Source organism: Hetaerina americana, unplaced genomic scaffold (assembly GCF_022747635.1).
Source record: "Hetaerina americana unplaced genomic scaffold, ioHetAmer1.1.p SCAF_2, whole genome shotgun sequence".
Lineage (NCBI taxonomy): Eukaryota > Metazoa > Arthropoda > Insecta > Odonata > Calopterygidae > Hetaerina > Hetaerina americana.
Window position 1 is genome coordinate 38,415,730 of NW_027286763.1, and position 22,270 is coordinate 38,437,999.

At 33.9% G+C, this 22,270-nt stretch overlaps 3 protein-coding genes across 3 annotated transcripts in view; 1 reads left to right on the forward strand and 2 right to left on the reverse strand.

Annotated features, from left to right (window-relative positions):
* Positions 1–134: 134 nt before the first annotated feature.
* Positions 135–17,306, reverse strand: LOC139688402 (probable methylmalonate-semialdehyde/malonate-semialdehyde dehydrogenase [acylating], mitochondrial). Its single transcript, XM_071585957.1, has 11 exons — positions 17,121–17,306; positions 16,829–17,026; positions 15,660–15,773; positions 13,790–13,939; positions 8,519–8,752; positions 5,888–6,100; positions 4,381–4,627; positions 2,894–3,075; positions 1,216–1,395; positions 1,032–1,130; positions 135–758 (listed from the first exon to the last, which is right to left on the reverse strand). The coding sequence occupies exons 2-11, from the start codon at positions 16,886–16,888 to the stop codon at positions 657–659; spliced, it is 1,581 nt and encodes a 526-aa protein (XP_071442058.1). The 5' UTR covers positions 16,889–17,026; positions 17,121–17,306; the 3' UTR covers positions 135–656.
* Positions 17,307–17,661: 355 nt separating this feature from the next.
* Positions 17,662–18,716, forward strand: lin-52 (DREAM core complex component lin-52). Its single transcript, XM_071585958.1, has 5 exons — positions 17,662–17,679; positions 17,852–17,886; positions 18,036–18,116; positions 18,192–18,296; positions 18,443–18,716. Exons 2-5 carry the CDS (start codon positions 17,853–17,855, stop codon positions 18,580–18,582), a joined length of 360 nt encoding a protein of 119 aa, XP_071442059.1. The 5' UTR covers positions 17,662–17,679; position 17,852; the 3' UTR covers positions 18,583–18,716.
* Positions 18,717–19,636: 920 nt separating this feature from the next.
* The window catches only part of LOC139687530 (integrin beta-PS-like), a 34,291-nt gene continuing 31,657 nt past the window's right edge, over positions 19,637–22,270 (reverse strand). The window contains exons 16-17 of the mRNA XM_071584731.1: positions 20,435–20,574; positions 19,637–20,051 (exon numbers count right to left, since the gene is read on the reverse strand). Coding sequence (XP_071440832.1) covers positions 19,989–20,051; positions 20,435–20,574 — 203 coding nt within the window. The 3' untranslated portion in view covers positions 19,637–19,988. The remainder of the gene's footprint in view (positions 20,052–20,434; positions 20,575–22,270) is intronic.

Genomic DNA, 22,270 nt, shown 5'->3' on the forward strand with positions numbered 1-22,270 from the left:
AGTCAAAACAAACTCATTTATTTACAATGATAATTGTGAATACTGGATATAATACTTACTTTCCACACTTTCAGCCTTTGTCACCATCACATTCACATTAATCCTTGTTAAAAGGCATAAAAAACTGAACTAAATGGAGTTCAAAAAGTTTATTTCATTTCACCACAATGGGCCAAAAATATATTCCTCATCAGAAAGGAATGAAACTGGGTATTCAGATATATTCTCATTCAAAGAATACTCTCATCATAGCATTCTGACATAAATGCTAAAAACATGCTCACATCTTAAGCATGATGTAGATTTTAAATTTTTTCCTCATTATATACATTTGACTGGAGGAAGCTGCGTTGAATTTATTCTCACTATAAGGCTCTTAGTAAATGGAAGACCATTTTCATTAAAATAATTTATAACATGATAGTTAATAACATGTTATGACATGATATGGCACATGAGATTACACAGTGAATGAGAGGATGATTTCAAGTTAATATTTTTTAAATTAATCTTAAAATGATATCGATGGATCTGTTTCTTATTTCAGACTTCGTACATTATTTAAAATATTGTTTGTCAGCATAATTAATATGTATACTCTCAATGCTCCTGAGATATTGTATCCACCTTGGTTTACTGCAGAGATATTTCACAGACTATCTCATAACTGGCATGGCCACAGCAGCTTTATCATGTGTCACATCAGACTCTTTCCACAGTTGAGTCACAGTCTTCACTTGAGTGTAAAAGTTGATTCCCTGATTAAAAATAAAAAAATAAATTTCATTAAAAATAGTTAAACAGAAATTTTTTTAAACAGAAGTTTATTTATGAAGTCTTTAAAATACAAAGTGCATTCTTAGAAGTCATGGATCACTTGCACAAAGTAAAATTGGAAAATAAATTGTATTTGAAATGCATCTCACATAGTTGAGCATCCTTTTTAGACTTTTTACTTGACTGGATAATTAGAAAATTACTATACTGCAATATTGGAAATAATGAAAAAGACTGCACATGCAGAAAAATACCTGTTTCCCATAGAAATGTGCATCTCCCAAGAAAGATCCTCTGGTGCCAGTGAAAGAGAACATGGGCAAGGGAACTGGGATGGGAACATTCACTCCAACCTATAAAACGAGAGGAAATTTTATGATGACATTTTTGACATTACAAGTTTTCTATTGAGGATGTTTAATTTCAGTGACTACTCACCTGTCCAACATCAATTTCGTGCGTGAATTTCCTAGCAGTTGCACCATTGGTGGTGAAAATTGCAGTACCGTTGCCATAAGGATTACTGTTTATTAGTTTGATAGCATCATCAAGTGTGTCCACTGTAAGAGTGACTAGCACTGGTCCAAAGATCTCTTCCTTGTAGCACTGCATGTTTGGCTAAATGAGAAAAGGAAGACAATATAAATAAGAAAAATAAGAAATAAAGAGTCAGAAGAGAAAAAAGTGTAGACATGAATCTGAAATCCACATTGTAAACATTTCCTATAACCTTCCATATCCACATTGTAAACATTTCCTATAACCTTCCATACAGACAACCATAACTGTTTCTATAACTGATACCTTTACCTAGTATACATCCTATGTATGATCATGCTATGATTTTTTACTCCATAACTAGTTCCCAAGGCAAAACTTTGTTTTCCTGAAAGATTGAGGTTATATATTTCATTTTTAGCAGGTAGTGAACAAGAACAATATTTGGTAAAAAAGTAAAATGCATTGACTAAGACTGCATTCTCTATGACCACATGAGTGTGGCATAGACAATAAGCCCTAGGCCTTAGCACGTTAAGTGTTGACCACATAAGCAAGAGAGACTAGAGAAAATTCCACTGAATATCTTTCTACATTAAATTAACCTATAAAAAGCACAATGAATTGGTAAAGATAGGTTACAATAGTCCTTCGAGGAATAACACAAATACATTAATATTAATACTGTACTTGATAAGTATGCTGGCAAGTACAGATTCACGTGGTTAGCCAATATTGCTACTTTAGGTTTTCAGATTGCTCTATTTCCAAACCTGAATATTTTCTTAAAATATAAGTATATTTCTAAATTTTTTTGCATTTTATAGCCATTTTTCTCTCCAACTTCAGCTCTCAAATACTTTATTAAAGAAAATATGTATAACTTTTTTCTATAATAATAATAATAATAAAATATTCTTTTATAAATGCTAAACCTGCCTACACTAATGACAAATTAATTATGATAAAGGTTAAAGGTGAATGATGATAAATTCAACACGATGAATTATACAGTACTATAAAAAGTATGAACATAATTTTAACAGATCAATTATTTAATGATTGTGAAAGTCAGAATAAATCTGCACTTTGAACAGGAAATTCCAAAACTATTTAATCAATGAAAAAACTAGCAGAATTTTCACTATAAGGCAAAATAATTTCAGGCAGGGAGAGAGATAACTATTTCAATCCTCTGCCAACACAAAAATGGGGACTTGCATGCACCAACAAACACTTTCAAAAGAGTGAAATTAGTGCCTCAATAAGGTTATAGTGCCCTAATATAGGTTATTTAAATATTAATTGCCCTGAACAAAACATGCTAAACAATTTCCATGGGAACTCGTCATAAAGAGGCCCTCACAGGTATGCATATCAAGCCCACAGGCATCCACTCATCCCGGTTTAATGACCAGCAATGAAAATTTTACTCTTGAAATAATTAAATACAATATTGTTTCAACTAAAGAACAAATTACTACAGACACATATTCAACAAATTTCACTAGGTATTCAACACTGCTGATGCCGGTCCGGCCACGCCCTCAACTCAATTAAAACCCACATTTAGAGACAAGAGACAAACATGCAAGCAAGCTCTATTTTTATTATGTACCTTAACATCAGATAAAATGGTAGGACCAACAAAGTTTCCTTTTTCAAAACCAGCCACTTTGATATCCCTGCCATCCAGGATACATTTGGCACCTTCCTTAATTCCTGACTCAACAAGTCCAACTATCCTCTCTTTTGCTTGGGGTGATATCACAGGACCCAAATCAGCACCCGGAATGTGGCCTGTAGGGTTTGTAAAGGATCATGAAATACCCTCAAATTAGAAGACCTAATATATACTGATTCACATTAAAAGATTAGGTAAATCATTTTATGATTTTCAGAAGTTCACAAAAATTTTTTGATCATAAATAAGTATTCATGATTAATACAATGAGGTGTTTATTGTAAATATTTCTCTGGTTCCCTCTTGCTGGTGATGAAGATTCACATCATACAACAATTTGCATGAGAGAAAGTTAACACATTTCAACCAAAAATACTATATAAACAGGTAGAGAATATTCTTGTGATTATCTGCTCCAAACATATTTAATGTCACAACCAAAATTATAATATGAAGCAACAATAAGATTGTCAAATGCAAAAATAATTTGGTGTGCCATCAATGCCTACACTAAATTAACTAATGTTACATACTGAAAATTAAACAAATTGATGAAGAAAATTTTGATTAAATATCTCTAATAATGGATGGAAAATATGTTGGTTAAAAACTTCTAAAAAAAACATTTATATAAACTCTAAGCATGTCCCAATTCAAAAGGAAATTACAAAATTATAGTCACTAGAAACCACTAGGTACCACAGACATACGAGCGAAAAGAATGCATTGAATTAATTCACCGTTGTAGGTGAAACATAAAACATCCATCGAAGAAATTTTATTTTTTTGGGTTGTTAGGTTGTTGCTATGAAAAAGAATGTGGTAAAACTTGTTCCAAAAATCAGTGTTTGTGTGACTTCCACTTTTCAAAGGAACTATTACATGTTTAAACATATTGTCTATTTTCCAAATGATGTCTGTTAATATTCAATAGGATTTTTGTGGGCATAATTAAACCAATTACAATTAATTTAAAGAGCACAAAAAAATATATCCAATATTTTAATTTTAAGTAGATGAATTGACTATATGTTGATCAAAATCCTATTACCAGAATTTACCATTTTGGTTGGCCTTTTTTGACATATGCAATTAGTAAAATCATAAATAAATCATTCCAAAACAATTTGAAATAAAAAACTACTTTTGTTATAATTAATATGAACTTTCATGAAGCACCATTTTGTTTTATCATTGAACTAAGTGCAAAACTTGGATCATTAGCATAGGATTTGAACCATTATTAAAATAAAGACAAGACTTACTTATACTGTTGACAGTTTTCTGCAAATCAAATGAAAAATTATTAAAAATACTTCAAATGTGTACTTGAAATATGCTACAGAATAGTCCTCAAGCCGTTATTACAGTCTATCCAAATACTCAAGCGATAATTTTTTGTGACAAGACACTTTGCTAACCTGCTGAAACTTTTAACTTTTTAGCTCTTTCCACCAGGTCAGGCAACCAATTCTTAGCTTCTCCCACAAACACAGCAGTGCTGAGTGCCATGCACCTCTGTCCTGCTGCCCCAAAAGCAGCTCCAACCAATTGGTTCAAAGTATTCTCTTTGTTAGCATCTGCCATTACTACTCCATGGTTCTTTGCTCCCATGTTGCATTGAACCCTTTTCCCATTCTTAGATCCTCGTTCATAAATGTATTTACCCTGGAATGAAGATTTACTGTTTTTCAATTATATCCATATACCTGTGATATACATATGATTTATTTTTGCCACTTAGAATATGTGACTACTGGCCCCATTCTGTTATTGTAGCACACATACTATTTTATACTTTGCCACTCAAGTTAAGTATTTACTTTAATTTCTTCACTATAACACTTTATATACATTAATAACTATTTAAAGTAAACTTCAATTATCCATTTGTCGATTACCAAATTTGCAGATTATCCGAGCTATACTCTCTTTCCAGCATTAAAAACTTTTAATAAAATTACAATCGTAAAGATAATTACATGATTTGACATACTATTAAAATAACACAAGTTTTAAATACCTTGGTTTTCTTGAAAGTTTCAATTTTGATGACAACATTAAAAGTTGTCAATAGCAGTTAATGTTTTAATTGAAACACTTTTTAACTTCCCCATTATTATTTAACTCAAATTTATAATCCCTGAGAATTGCATATTTTCATTTAGAGCAAGCAAATCTACAGTTTTGCTATGAAACAAGTAAGTCATTGACTATATTACCTTATTTTAATTAGTATCATATGGGTCTGTATCAGCGATTCTTTGTCAATATTTTTCCTTCCCCAATCAATTGATTTTTCCTTACCACATGATAGGTTTAGCTTTCTGATAATATTTTCTCCTATTCACTTGATGATAGTTGAAAACTAAAATTCCACCCTTATGAAAATGGCTGAGAAAATGGAAAAGAACTCTCCATTGCTAAAAAAACTAGAATTAATCACATGGTATAAATAAGGAGAGTTCATTTGCTTTCCAATCACAGCCACTTTTTCTTACTATTTTGATTCATATGAATTGAATCCATTTATATCATGACATTATTTTCCTCATTTGTTCACTGGAACCTTGTATAATAACATATAGGCTGTTTACAGGTATAGGATTGAATTGTAAATTTTAATAATGGAGGTCTGAAAAGTTAATTTCCTCCTTTTTTACTATTTTCTGCCAATTAAAGCCCAATGCTCCGGCAATTCAACATTTTTTTGGGCATTCATGAGAGTGAATAACATTTTACAAGCAAATTTATAAAATTACTAAAATTCTTGGTCAAAACTATGACATAAAACTGCATTGCTGCAAAACTACAATCCAAGGAAAAGAATGAAGGCCTTCATTTCAAGCAAAAAAACTTTGTTAAAACATAATAATAAATCAAACATTCCAGCTACATCAGAAATATAAAAAGTAAAAAAGTACTCACAGCTTGGTCAGATCCTACAAAAGATATAGCTCTAATGTCTGGATGATCACAGATGAAATCTACAGATTCATGAGCACCATGTATTACATTGACAACTCCATTTGGACAACCAGCTTCTTTCAACATTTCCACTAAAAGCATGCAAGCTCCAGGATCACGTTCGGACGGTTTAATAACATATGTGTTACCACATACTATTGCCATGGGAAACATCTGAAAATTAGGTTCAAATTGAGAACTAGCACAGATGCAATAATTTCAGTTTAATTAACAGCCTAATACAAATTACAAGTTTAATCATATAAAGATTAATCCAATGAATGTTGTGAAAAAGAAAAGCTAAATGGGAGTGGGAAATAAGTGAACTGACTTAGAACGGCTGAAGTGCAAGAAATTTGTACTTACATTTAATAACTCCTAGCACTGACATTTTCCATTACCTGCTTCTCATAGTTTATCCCAGGTCTTTCTCTGCATTTCTTTCCTTCCACATTCCTGCAATAATGATCTTCAGTTAGCTATCATGTCTCAGGAAATTGATTTCTCTCTTCTCATTATGAGTGTATTCCATAGGGTTCTCTCTTCACCCACTCCTTGATGTACTTCTTCATTTCTTAGTATCCCTATTCACTTAATTTTCACTGTTCCATCTAAAATGCCACCTTTCCACAACCTGCACCTTCTGCTCTTTGTTAAACCTATCATCCAAGACTAATATCTGTTAAACAGACTGAAAACTAGACTGCATATGTAACTCTTAATGAATCACTTCCTTGTGTGTATGCTCTTACTTCTTGCCATAGGTCATTGCTTATTCTGATAGAAAGCCTTCTTTGCTATTCCTATCCTGTTTACTATACTAATCTTACTTCTTCCATCATCAATGATTTTATTTCTTAAAAGCCATAGCTCTTCCACTTGTTACCGCAGGTCTTTCCACAGTCTTTTTAGGTGATAATACTCTTTACTTTCTCCACAAACCTTACCTTATTTTAATCATGCTTCTCTTGAGGATGTAGTTTTTCATCCCCTTCACCATTTTGTCAAGTATCCTACAGAAGTTGCTTTTTATCAAGGTGATAATAAGCAACTTTGCCTCACTCCTTTCTTTATTTTAACTTCTCCCCTTGCTTTCGCCGCATCTAATCACTGCTGCCGGCTCTCTGTATGGAGCAAGAATCAATCTCCTCACATTGTAATTCATTCCAATATTCTCTACAAAACATTGTACCATATTCCATCACACAATGCCAAAGGCTTTCTTCAGATAAAGGACTGCTGCTGGTTGATCTTTCAGTATCCTCTTCTTTAGTATGAGTATGGGGGATGTGGTAGTCCTGGGGTAGAGCATTGGACTACTGACTGGAAGGCCCAGGTTTGATTCCCAGGCTGGCCTCTCTGGGCAACCTCAACTCCACCCGAGCTGAGTGATTTTTCAGGAGCCAGATCTTCCTGGAAAACCATAGCTGGCTGACCCCCCTACCCTGATGTGTGAATTTCATGTTGTTGGGCTTAGTATTCAGTGAAAACTACCATCACCTACCAAACCTACCTCCGGGTTGATTACTGTGTTTATGCTTTTTCTTACTATGAGTATGTGATGGATAATAGTTTCTCTTATGCCTCTTATTTTTTGGTGGTGTACCATTTAAAGTAGGTTTTGCATGGACATAAACTTTAAAGCCTTACATTTTTTAGCCTTGTCCAAAAGACAACATGACCCCACACTACGATAAACTTTTCTTAAACTCCGAATCACTTCTTCTAAATCCAAATTGTTCTCCACTAAATGACCATTCTTCTTCCTCCTGCAGTACATTATTTGCGCCCCAATTTCTGATGCATGGATCATCAGATAGCTTTTTCTACTTTTTTCCGGTATAGGGATGATTAAAATCTACTTGTAGACCATCAGTATTTCTCTTCTCATTTACATAATCTATAGTATGTGGTATAGCCATGTCAGGATCTTATTTCTGGAATTTTTTTATTAGTTCCAAGGGTTTACCATCGATCCCTGGTGCCTTGATTGCTCTGATGTCCTTTTCTACAGTATCAAATCAAACCTAAGGAGACAGTAGATATTATCCTATTCTTCCAGTATTCATACAAGAATTTCTTTTTCATCATTAAGATTCTCCCAATACTCAATCCATCTCTTCACTTTGTCTTCAACTTTAGGGAAAATTTAACCAATGTTATCCTGGCTGACACTGACATTTCATCAGCATTGAAATGGTGTTTCACAGTTCCGTATGCTGCTTCAACTTTTCCTTGTCTATGCGAAGAAATGCGACTTGACTTTGTCAAGTCGCATTTCTTCACATAGGGTCATTATTAAGTCTTCTAAGGCTCTTCTAGCTTTTCTGCTCATTTAATTTCTCAAACTTCTGCAGTATAGCTGTCTTTCCTCAAATTTCGATTTTGTTTACATTCTTTTCTCTTCTATTAGGTCCAGACTTCATCAGTGAAGTTTGTCTAGTGCTTCCTTCAGCCAATAGTTTTCTTTGCAGTTCAAGAAATCAAGTTTTCTTTCTTGCCATCTTTCTTCAACACAGAATGATGTAATGGACATATGCCATCATTCTGTGTTGTTACATTTAAAGCAATGCTATAAAAATAGCAACTTACCCAAAGTGGTATCATAGCAGGGAAGTTAAATGGAGTTATTCCAGCTGTTACACCAAGGGGAAGTCTGTAAGATATTGTATCCATATCCTTAGCAATCCCAGACAAGGTTTCTCCTAGTTGAAGAGATGTGACACTGCAACAGTGTTCAACAACTTGTAGTCCTCTAAGAACATCACCTTCTGCATCAGCCAATGTTTTTCCTTGCTCAGTTGTTATACTTTTGGCTAGTTCTTTCTGAAAATTAGAAATAATTTCAAGAACATCAGAACACAGTGTTCACAAGCAATTGTTCAATTTTACACATTCTGGACATCTACATTTTCATGATTTTTCATACATTTTCATACCTATATTTTCATACTTGATGCATATATTTTTCATTTGAATATTTACTTTCATTTTTCTCTTCAACAAAATCATATTAATAATATTAAAGTAAATATATTCATAAGGGTATATATTTGTATGCATGGACTTATTGTCAAGATTAAAAAAGCTGGTGCACTGGTATTATGAAAAAGTTGAATGATTTCCACATAATATGGTGGAATTGAAACAATCAGCACTAAACCAAAAACTTTATCGCTCCACATTTTTACTACAACCTGAATTTGGATCTGATACAACCTCAGGGTTACTCAAAATAAATCTTTGGAGAGCTTTCTCTTTAATCCTACCTGAAACTTTTGGCAAATCATATGTATTAGCATATTAAAATGTGCACTTAACTTATTAGTAGGATTAAACGTTCGGCCTGGAATGTACAGTGGCGGTAAGATAAGGTATAAAATTTTCAAAATGTGGACGCTCAGTTAATGATATGTGTACCATTGAGTCAATTTTAAATGACCACAAGACTTGTAAGATGCTTCTAAATTCCTGCACATGTCCTCTATACCTTTTTGAATAATGGAAACTCATTGGCTGGACAAATTTTAAAGTTTATGGTGCATGGATTGATGAAATTATAATGAAATAAAGTACTGAAAAAGTTAATTCCCAAGAGATTAGATGAACTGACACTACTTTTAGTCCACAGACTATAAGTATGTGATATATACATAATTTGGACACATCAAGATTGAGAAAAGTTCAAAAAAGGTAATTAGCAAATAAACATAAAACCAACAAAACAGCACCAAGAGTATATACAAACATTAGAAATTGTTATTACGCTCCAAGAATTTCCAGGCAGATCCCTCATCTGCATATTCCATTAATTCAAGATGAAGGAGTACATTATAAAAGTAGACTATTACTTATATAGTTAAATATCTTTATGAATCACCACCAGTAATTAAAAAATATGATAATTAATACTACTGCATCTATTAGCTTTTCAAAGATATTAACTTAGGTGGCTGGAAGATAAAAGTTTAATGACTAATTAAAGTGCTTTTCAGTTAACATGAAAGGAGAAAAAAACTGAAAATCTCCGACATATACACTTTTACAGACTTTTTCCTATACACAATGGGTTATCTATCTGGGTTAATAAAATAACTAGCATGAAAAGACAAGGAAAAGAGCTCAATTTTATTAATGATGACAAATGATAATAACTTTACACTAGATATTGATTAGTAAAAAATCTAGAGCTTGATTGTAAAATAAATCTATATCTAGTGGTAAAGTGTCATTAATTGTTCACTATTACGCTCGAGTTTGACCATATTACACCTGAAACAATGCATTTTCACCACATTTTATTTTAATCACAGAATATATATATATATTCTGTGATTAAAATAAAATGTGTATATATATATATATACATATATATATATATATATATATATATATATATATATATATATATATATATATATATATATATATATATATATATATATATATATATATAAATCATCCCATCATAGCCCCCTCACCTCGTTCCCAAGCTAATTGCCTCTCAAAAAATATTATTTATCTTTTATCATGCAAACATTGCACTTCCTTTTACATAGGTGAATGCATTACCCCCTTATCCATCCGAATGAATAATCACCGGTAATCCTGCAATTCTACCTCACTCTCTTCTCTTCCTATCCCTTCACACGCCAATTCCCACAACCTTTCATTCGACCAGTGTTTTGCTCTAAGCATCCTAGAATCCCTACCTGATTCAGCCACCAACATAGAGGTGAGAACTCGTGAATCCGCCTACATACTATCCTTCCGTTCCTTTAAAATTCCCACCCTTAACCGCCATATTTAATTTCCCTCCCAGCATTCCCTCCACACCTCCCCTCCACGCCCATAGCTCTTTCCCCTCTCTCCAGCAATAGCATATTTTCAGTCTCTCTTGAAGAAGGCCTCTGAGAGGGCCGAAAGCTCGAACAATTTACCGTGTGAGTGTTCTTTTAAATGTGTCTATTCTTTTCTATTTGTGTTATATTGTGTCAGCCCATTATTGTGCCGCTCGTGTGAGTTTTTCCGTACAATCTTTATATATATATATATATATATATATATATATATATATATATATATATATATGTATATATATATGTATATATATATATATATATATATATGTATATGTATATGTATATATATATGTGTATATATATATATATATATGTATATATATAACTCAACGATTCCTCATCCCTGTCTTTCACCTCGACCATTTCATCCTCTCAGATTACCTTCCTCGATGTTAATATTACCCTCAGCAATAACAAATTCCTTACCTCTGTTCACACCAAACCCACTAATAAGCAGCAATACCTTCATTACAGCAGTTGTCACCCCTCCCATACCAAGCGCTCCCTCCCTTACTCCCTCTCTATCCGCGGTCACCGCATTTGCAACCATCCCGAATCCCTTAAGAAATACCTCAACAACCTTCACCACTCCCTCCTCCAACGAGGATACCCTGATTCCCTCCTCCATAAAAAAATACTTAAACATTCCTACACCCCCAAGCCTGCCTCAACCACAGACTCCCAGCCTCTCTCAATCTGTACTACCTACTTCCCAGGCATTCAGTCTCTCAAATTCATCCTCAAAGACCTATTCCCCATCCTCAAAAATCACAACACTTCCTCCAACCTTCTTCCCAAATGCCCCTCTGTCACTTTCAAACGTCCCGCCAACCTAGCAAATATCCTCAAATCCACCAGGCCGCTCTCAAAATCCCCTCACACCCCCAGAGCCATACCCACTCCATGTCATCGAGCAAGATGCAAAACCTGCCCTATTTTCACCACTCCACCCCACTCCATCCCACCATTTAACTCTCTCCCGCCCTTCCCCTATTCCTCTTGCACTTCCAAGAATGTAGTTTATCTTCTTACCTGTAAACTCTGCCCGTCATTTTACATAGGCCAATGTTCCACACCACTTAACATTAGGATTAATAACCACCGCGCCTCGTGCAATCCCTCCTCCCCGTCCGCGGGTCTCCCCATCCCTAAACATGCTTCCCATCATAATACCCCTTTCAACCTGTGCTACAATGTTTCCGTCCTGGCCTCCCTTCCCACATCCGATAACCCTATACAATTAAAAACACTTGAAATGGCATTCATTTACATCTGTATGGCCTATCAGCATCCGGGCCTCAATGTCGTTCACTGATGGGAGTGGCCTAAAATTGTTACTTTGTGGAAGCCCACCCTCACCCCTCCTTCGCCTCCCGTTCTCCCCTTCTCCTGGCCCCCTTCCCTTTCTCTCGCACCCCTCACCTCAACAACTCCAGCAGTCATTACTTCTATATCTTCAGAGGAAGACGGATTGTTTCCGTCGAAATATCAAGAAATAACGTGTGAGTGTTCTTCTTTTTTTGTGTTTCTACGAGGGTCATCCGGAAAGTAGTACCCGTTCGTGCCGCATGAAGTGCTGACGACGCGAGTAGCCGCTGGACGAGGTCAGATAGCTTCAGTGGCTTGTCTGCCTTCTCTGAGCCAAGTTGCGTGACGCTAGCATTGCCTGTGTTGTTTCTGTGATTGTTTACAATGTTTAAAAAAATTGAGAACGCCGCCAGTTGTGAAGTGAGGGCAGTGATTAAATTCCTCAATGCAAGAAACGTTCGCCCATGTGATATTCATCGCCAATTAAAGGAGGTGTATGGAGACAATGTAATGGACGAGTCGTCTGTTCGGCGGTGGTGTCGCAACTTCAACATGGGGAGGGGGAACACACACGACGATGAGCGTTCGGAGAGACCGTCTGTCATTACAGACCAACTGGTGAGCTCAGTTGACGAATTCGTGAGGAACGATCGGCGCGTCACAATTGATGACATCTGTGAGCATTTTCCCAATGTTTCTCGAACAATTGTTCATGAAATTGTTAAACACCATCTGCATTATGCAAAAATTTGTGCAAGATGGGTCCCTCGCGTATCTCAATGAGCTGGCGGCGAAGGACTATGCAGCAGGAATACAGAAACTTGTCACACGTTATGACAAATGCCTTAATTTGCTTGGAGATTATGTTGAGAAGTAGTTTAAAGTATCCTCTTTCAAATAAAATTTTTTATGTTTGTTAATATTTACTTTTGTGTCTTTATTTTACGAACGGGTACTACTTTCCGGATGACCCTCGTATATTGTGTGTTACTGTGTATTGTACTATTCGGCACTTCTGTGTTACGTCTACGAAAGCATATATATATATATATATATATATATACATATATATATATTGTTTATGAAGACATGGAGTCCAGTGGGTAGGGCATTAGATTACTGAGTTGAGGGTGAAGGCTCAATTCCCGGGAATGCCTCAGGGCACCATCAGCTTCGCCCAAGCTCCAAGCTGTCTGATTCTTTGTGTAGCTGAACTTCCTGAGATACCATAGGCAGCACAGGAAAAGGAACAGGCCTCTCAACCCTGATATGCCAATTTCGCATGAAATTGGACTTAGTGCTACGGTAAGCTCTACCTTCACCTTTCAAACCAAGTTTAGTGCACCCTTTTTAACATTGGAGTTTGTTGAGGAAACATAATCATGATCCTTATATTTTAATACATGCACTAAAGAACATATTTTTCTAATTTTCTTGATTTTATATACTTGCATTGAGATAACGTATTTAAAATATATCCATTATTGCTGATTTCTAATGATATGAAATAGTTTTGTGAATATTTATTGGTATTGTTCTTGTTACTAAGTATGAAGGGAGGAAAACCTATCAACTCATCACTAGTACAAATGTGCATTATTAGAGGGTATAAGATCCCAGGGATACTACCTGAAGTGAGTTTACAGGAAAATTAAAAATTGTAAGTAAATATATTATAAGTATTGAAACTTACCATATTCTCCTTTATTATATTTTGATAGCGAAACATAATCTGCTGCCGTCCAAGAATTGACATTTGGGACCAGGATTTGAATGCTGCCTTAGCAGACTCAACTGCTGCATTCATTTCATCTTGTGTTGATTTTGGGACACGTGTGACTAGCTGAAGAATGAAAATATAGAATCAAAGAATCACTTTTCAATTGAATTTGGCAAGGCCGAAGTGATGGTCTCACACACATTTACACACTGAGTTACCGATTCAAATAGTACTTTAAAATGTGCCATGGGATTAGTTATGATTGGAATTTCAAATGAAGGAGTTCCCTCATTCCTTATTCATGATGACATATATTCATTGAAGTAGTATAAACTCATCAATGCAACCTAGCCAGCGACAAGTATCTTATCGGTTTTTTATACATTTAATAATTGGGAAAAGTAATTTTGAAACACACTACTATTTACACACATTCAGTTCTTAAAATATATCCAGACAAGTTTAACAATGGATTACAATTTATACTTCACTTATGTTGTCACTTTGGTCAGCGTCATTTTCAAATTGGTCATGGACGACACATTACAATTTATATTCACTCAAAGTAATTCTATGACATGGTGGAAGAGATGTTTTTTTACATCTTTTCATCAAATGACATCCTGGTTCAACATTACAAATAAAATATTAATAATAATAAATATTAATAATAAATTAATTAAAAATAAATAAATAATAATAAATTAAATAATAATAATAATTAATAATAATAAAAAATTGGGTAAGGCTATACTGTGATTTAAAATGCATATATTTCATAAAAATCAACGCATTAGGATTATGGGATGAAACAATGAAATTATGCTCAAGAAGATAAACAGTATATAGTGGAACCAAGCACAACAAGCATAATTTGTCCCAGAATCTTCCTTGTAAAGCAACACACTCATTAAGTATAACAATTTTTTTTCCATATAATTAATGCAAAATACAATAACACATTCCACGTCAAAAAATAAGTCCTTGATATTATCCCATTCACTTCTTAAGTTTGTTCAATTACTATGAACACTAAACATGAGACTTGATATATGAATTGCCAGACTTAAGGGTGATATACCGGATGAAATGAACCATCCATTCGTCCTTAAGAAGTCTAGACCATGCTAAATAATATTTTCTCAGGAGAAACTACATGTATGTTAATACATTTAATAGCTGTTAAGTAAATATAAAGAAAATACAATGGATATTGTCTAGACAATATGAGCAACACAAGTAAGAACATCAAAAGACGAGATTGGTATAGTATGAGAGAAATATTCATCCACCGAATATAGAGCTTTAGATGTCAGCCAAGGTGCATCACTGATTTGTATTTGGCAAAGCTGACCATTGCTGCAATTACTGGTATAAAATAAACTAAATATGATGTGGTTTACAAAAAAATTTTAAGATATTGCCAATTTTAAAATTAAAAGTAATTAAAGAAACAGCATCAAATGAATTTAATAATAATCTCACATAATTGCCTCATGACTTCTAAGAAAACCTGAAATAACTTTAACAATATTAAATGAATTTAAAATAGGGAATTTTGCAAATTGCTGTCAGTCTACCTAGAATAAATTTCAAATACATATTTAGAAGGGAAAGGAAGGAGTGCATAATTCATAAGAAGGGCTAAGAAAATGAAACCAAATAATTATGGGTTTTTAATGAACTATAATAAAATTTTAATTTGAAAAAAAATAAAGGGCATTCGTTTAAAACAAATAAGTACATACTTTTTACACACTGGATGGCAATTTAGCTTCAAAGATAGCTATACAAGTAATGCAGTTAGAGAGATCATGCAATTTATCACTTCATTTAAGCTTACCTCATTTGTTGCAGGATTATGAAGATCAATCCACTTGTCAGTTTTTGAATCCACAAATTGCCCATTTATAAACAGTTTTGTCGTAGGTGTAGTACTAGCACATCTGGCATAATTCTAAAAGACGAAAAATAAGATAAAGAAAACTAGTCCCAAATACGTCCCCTATTAATGTAATACTAGTGGTACTCTTGGGATAAATAGGTGGTATTGATTAGAAGACCTCCCCTTTTCAACTTCACAAAAAATTACCGTTTTTGTACAACGTACACTGGTTCACTTTTGCCAAGATGAAACCTCATATCTTCTTCACTCATGACACGATGTCATTTCAACATTCACATGAACATAAATCGCCTATTGCTAGTACAAAACTGGCCCTACCAATTAGCACACCCAATTTTCAGTTAATTCCGCATTCATAAAAACAATAAAATCCTCGAAAATTTTAAAAAATAATTGAAACTTCTCAAATTGACAACACTATTTTATTGCCTATGATACATTAATTAACAAATTCACTTGATTTAATGGTCGGTACTTAAAAATACCTTCCTTTCGATTATGATAGTGTGCTGAATAATATATATTATGCAAACTATGTCAAACATTCACTCGCAGAGACGTTTCAATTATTAATGTTTGATCCAAGACAATACTCCGAAATTAATCTAAATAAGAATTAATTTCGACGAACTTGTGTTAGCCTGAATTAAACTGGAGTTCTAACAGAGGTGACCGCATTGATTTGAAGAAAGACCTGAGGGGAGAATAGATCAGACAGCACACCAATTGAGCCTATATTGTGATATAACAAAACCTCGTGGCCATCGGATAGCTGACAGGAGCATTGCCTATTAGACAAGTATTAGTAAAAAACGATGTCACTGTTTGACCTGACTATGGTTGCTTCATCGAAAAGTTAACACTGAAGTTCTTTCTTGACCTTATGATTTGTTCATAGAGCAACGCTTATAAACTTATTTGTCACGAATGGCCCATGTAGAAAATGCATTTTAAAAAATGAATCCGTACAGAATCATCCAGAATTAGTAATGGGGCGATATACAAAATCCTTCAACAGAAGGAATTGCACAGTGAAGGCATATTCATCTTATTAAGGCTACAAAAACAATGAAGAACCGAGATTCAAGACTTGACTCTTAATTTACCTGGATATTTACACCAATAGCTTGAACTGCTTTCGATCGAAATTGTGATGCTATTATCATGATGAATAGATGGAAAGAAGACCCGAAGTAGGATACCAAAATAATGCGTGATTGTAGATAAGAAATGGTATAGTTGCAGCTTTTAGGTGACACAACTGCTAACTACGAGCCAAGAGGTTGCGAAACTGTAGAAGATGGCTGGAAAAAAACGGGTAGTGATAATTTTGAGATCGATACCTTAAAAAGGTTTCGTGCGGTCATTCAGATATGAAGAAGCCATAAATTTACCTACCGGAAACCTTGTTTTGAAATTTGTTGGCTAAGAGGATTAATAATCTAAAGATTTGATTTTACATAAATGTATATTTTAAGAATCTCCCTAATCCTCAAACCCTTTTCTGTGGACCAAGGTCAACTGTTATTTATCCCAATTGGCCGCGATGAAACCCAACGACCATAGGGAAAACTTACGGCCTTGGTGGATGGTCTTTGGACCGACCTTGAAATATGACAGCTTTATTGAGGTTGATTGTATAAAAACAATATGACCATATTGTGTTTCATTTTTCACTGTGGGATGCATTTGATCGCACAAAACTTGCTAGTTTTGTTAAATAATAAGATATTTGAAGCAAATTTGTAAACATTACTGAATTCAGCATTATGCATTATGTCACACAGTCTTCATGTAATTTTACTAAATGTTAATGTTTGTTAAAATATAAATAGTTTTTAAAATTATTTATATCGCCAGATTTGGTGGAGTTTCAGCAGTTTAAAATGTTTCATAAAATGTGACTTTTTTGACTTTTATTGTCAAAAATAACAAAAGAATGGTGCAAGGCAAAATAGTAAGTTAAGATTTAGTCAGTTGTGTGCAGGTTCAAAGAGACCAGTTTGGATTTTTAATCTATCTTAAATTGCTCTAAAATAAATCATCTGGTAGATCTAATCCTCAATAGTGTTTTTTCCCCCTAAATTTTCAACATTTATGTGCTAATGGAGTGTTGATGTTTGTCACAGTATGGCGTCATTGCATACCGGGAAGGTTGAAGAAGGTAATCTGTTCTTGCAAACCTACTCAATGGAATTTACTTAAGAATGGTCGGATGCTGTTGTTGAAATAAGGATATTGCTGATGGACATTGCCGGATTTATAAAGACATGTGCCTTATAATTATAAATACTTATATCTTTATCCCTACAGAAACTTTAGTTGAATTTGATGAGAGTTTACTGAGCCTAGAAAAACTGGATAGAGCATCTCCTGAACTATGGCCCGAGCAAAGTAAATATTTATGAACTTTTGGTGAGAGCATACAAGTGGCTAATTTTGGGTGTATTTAATTTCCAGTATTTTAAGTTCCAGGTGTCTCCGAATTTATCTCTTTGCACGATCCTGCACCTAGAGAAGCTACTCAGCCTTGGGCGCAGCGGCTAGACAGTGAAGATGTGAACCTCATTCACCGTGAGTACCCAAGATTTGTTTCTACATTCAACAAAAGTAACTGTGGGCAATGATACAAATATAACTCACGCCACGAGCTATTATTGATCATGTAATACTTGGGTATTTTTAACAACCTAAATTGTGTTTGTTATTTTTTATCTTAGAATTTGGCAGTTTGACAGCAGCAGGATTAATCGACGAAGTGAAGAAGTTGCACAATTTCGCATATCAGCTTGGACTAGAGGAAGCAAAGGAAATGACCCGAGGGAAATATTTGAATATTTTAACCAAAAGACGACGATGACAAATTGTATCCCTAAAAAGATGATAATATATATTTACATTATATTATTATAACCTTATTGAATGGCCAATAATGAATAATGTACATTGGAATTGTAATCACTTATAACAATAAATGGTAATAAATTCATGAAAGTTCATGAATTGCAAAGTTTTTTTTTGTCTAGCTTGGTTTCATGCCTCTTCATGGCTCCTTACTTCAAAAGTTTTGGCCGGGTAGGCCGATTTCAAATAAGTGTATATTACTAAATTCTTGTAACCTCATGCCAAAATGTCGAACTAGTGTGGAAAGGTCAAAATAATACTTGTATTTGCTTTTAGTAAGGAAGACAAAAGTTATAAATCTATATTTTGCGTTTTTATATGCATTCAACCGAAATAGTTTATTTAGAAGATTACCCAAGACGAAAGCAGCTTGCTTCAATTTTTGGTGGTCCCAGACACCATCATCGGGGTACAAGGGGTCCCTCATATTATTTATTTATATCTCGCAAATTAAATTTTGTTATCTTGAAGTGAATTATTTTTCTTTACTTAAATCTTCATCATATAATTTCTTTGCATTTTTCCCTGAATCATTTGCAAACAGGTTTAAACATATCAAAACACAAACATAGGAAATTTCATGCAAGGAATAACCTCCTAGCACACTTCCTTGGGTAAACACAGTATTCCCTTATTTTCAATGTGAAATACTTAATTCATTTTCATCCTTGGGCAGTTTTCCTTTAGGTAATATTGGAAACCCTTCAATTCAATGGCATTCCAATTTTATTGGTTTAAACTGTTTCAAAAAATATTTCAAATGTAAGATGACAATTATTATGCTTGCTTCAAAATGGACTCCCTCGACAAATAATTTATAGTTCTGTTATCAAGTTCATTGCAATTTTTTTGTAAAAGGATTCTTCTTTGAACAGCTTTACTTTCAACATATATTATTGCAGTTAGCTTATGGTGGCTAATTTAAAGTTTATCATCATTGAAATGAAAAATACCTCATGGTCATAGTGCTACTGTACTCAAAATTTATTTGAAATTATATCTAATCCTTATTTTTTATTTATAGCACTACATTTTTCCATAGAAAATAATTCTCTGGTAGCATAGGTAACATATGATGCAGTGATAGTGTTAATGTTGCAAACTTCATTACTTTAATTTGAACCAATTGCTCAAGTGTATAAAGATGAGGAAGTACTTCATAAATATAAAATTACGGCTGTGAAGAAAATTAAAATTGTAGGTACATAAAAAGTGCATTCTATTAATGTAAAACCCAAAAAGTAAATTTTCACATGAGTGTAGATATTAAAAACACAAGTCAATGAGTAGAAGTTGACTGCCGAACATTCAGTAAAAAATCATGCTGGGTTAAACCAACTCCATTGATTGGCAACTTGTGGCTCATTTTCCAAATGTCGGATTTTGAAAGTTTGACGTTGCCTGCTGGTAAAGTGGGTTGATGCCCTGTGAGAATAGTAAAATTTGTTTATGATTAGTTTAAATTTAAATATTTACTTCATTGCAATTATTACACATTAACAATAGTATTTACCTTGCACAGTGATATATTCATGTGGCAAAGAAAATATAAAACAAAATGGTTTGTTGCAATGAAAATATTATTTTGATTGTTTCCAATGTAATACTTACTCTTTTTGGCCTTCACAGATGCCTACTACTCATAGGCCTAAATAATGCAGTTATGTTTTATGATGGTGATTGGGGGCAATTTCTAATAAAAGCTATCATGTGTTCAAAATAACCTTTGGACATATACACCTAGTTTGCATATGGTATTGGTACACTTAGTACTTATTCAAATTCCGAAGAGTAAATAAAGTAGGTACCTGATCCCATTTTGCCATTTGCCTTTCCTTTTCAAAACGTACATATTCCCGCTGGTCATGAATTGATGTTAACACCTTCCACACAAGCAGTAAAATTATTCCAGCTAAAACTATACTTCCGATCACACCCAAAACAATGCCTGAAATAAAAGTAATTTAATACAGTTTTATAATTAAAAAAATGAATATAATTAGTTTAACTAGTGGGTTGAAGTTCAAGGAATAATTAATTTCTTATTGACAGACCCTTTGTAACATGATAATCCCCTTTAATTATTAGATGGTGGAGGTTTTACTATAAATGTTACTGTACTAGAAAAAAACGTTAAACTCAATGTATAGCTTGACCCTTTATTATCCAATTTTTAAAATAGAACTTTCTATTTGAAATATGTAAGTATATGAGGATTGTGTTGACAAGGCGGATGGTGCGCTTGCCTCTCATCCCAAGGGAATCATCTACATTGACTACTTGCAAAAAGGACAAATGATTAATGGAGAGAATTATGCTTAGTTATTGCACTGGTTGAGTAAATAAATCAAGAAAAAATATTCACATTTGGCAAAGAAAAAAGATCTTCCATCAAGACAATGCACAGGTAAATGCTTAGTGGAAAATAGTTCACGCCAAATGAGGTCATCACAAGATTCCTATTTTGAGGACCTTCCCAACTCCTACTTTTTGGATGGTTTAAAACATTTGGAGAAATGCTGGGAAAAGTCCATCAAGCTAGAAGGAGAATGTGCTGAAAACTTAAAAAAAATATACCCAAAACAATGTGCTTTTTTTATTTTTTCCCAAGGTCTTATTAAATGATCGGTGTACATATATATTGAGGTACTTGTCTTCAAAAAAGTTCAATTTACTAGGTAATTTTAGTAAGTATGCGATACAGAATTTCTATAGAATTTCCCTGGGATCATGGGCACATTTTAATTATGATTTGTGGGGAAGAATTTCAATGCTGTATATTTCTAAAATAAAATGGAGCCTTTCACATTATTCTGAATTGTCATAACAGCCCGTCTATTTTTTGAAGCTCACTTGTCATTACAACCTTTTACATATTCTTCGGTTGAAATATACCACTTTTATTCAGGGACCCTACTTTTGAGGCTAAATATCTAGTGCCCAGAGTTTTTAAGTAAAATATTATTTTAGTAAAAAGTAGTCCTCTCTAGTAATAACACAGTGGAAATATTTGCTTTCAAGATGAATTTTGCGGGAATAATTGTTGTATAATTGACGCTCCTACCTTGTTTTTACAATTTTTAGGACATTTAAAATATTTTATTTTTTTTACAGCTCATATTCAGAATGCACTACCTATTCTCTCATCTCTCAGTAGGGTAAATTATAGTAGGCCTTAAATAGTACTAATCTTCCTTCATGAAATGGAATATTAGAATAATCCTCCTAGTCAGGAGTAATTAGATAAACAAATCGTGATACTTAATGTGCTGGCTATGCACCCAGAGGGCCTGGGTTTGAATCCCGGAGACACCAAAATTTTTCAGTCCTGTCCTATTCCTTACTTGAGGTGCTTTGTAGAGAGCACTTAAAGTGAGTATGCCATCAGTGAGATTTTGTGGACCCCCTGATGCCTTATGTTAAGAGAAGGCCAATACTGATGTCTGGTTTCTCTCCACCCCTCCTCCTTCCCCATCCATCCCTAATGGCACAAATACCCTCAGCTGTCGGTCACCTTCCCTAAAACTAATACTGCTTTGAACAAATCATCATCATATGCTTGAGAATAGAATGTAATGCTCTGATCCACATATACCTCTTCTATGGGTCCTGATGATTATGTCATTTCACATATGTGAGCAACT

Excerpts from the sequence above, each read along its gene's own strand:
- LOC139688402 (XM_071585957.1), bottom strand. The coding sequence starts at position 16,888 with ATGATAATAGCATCACAATTTCGATCGAAAGCAGTTCAAGCTATTGGT. Across the intron at positions 15,774-16,828 it reads CTATTGGTGTAAATATCCAG|AATTATGCCAGATGTGCTAG; the intron begins GTAAATTAAGAG and ends TTCGTCTTTTAG. Across the intron at positions 8,753-13,789 it reads ATATAATAAAGGAGAATATG|AAAGAACTAGCCAAAAGTAT; the intron begins GTAAGTTTCAAT and ends TCTAATTTTCAG.
- lin-52 (XM_071585958.1), top strand. The coding sequence starts at position 17,853 with ATGGCGTCATTGCATACCGGGAAGGTTGAAGAAG. Across the intron at positions 17,887-18,035 it reads TACCGGGAAGGTTGAAGAAG|AAACTTTAGTTGAATTTGAT; the intron begins GTAATCTGTTCT and ends TTATCCCTACAG. Across the intron at positions 18,297-18,442 it reads AGATGTGAACCTCATTCACC|AATTTGGCAGTTTGACAGCA; the intron begins GTGAGTACCCAA and ends TTTTTATCTTAG.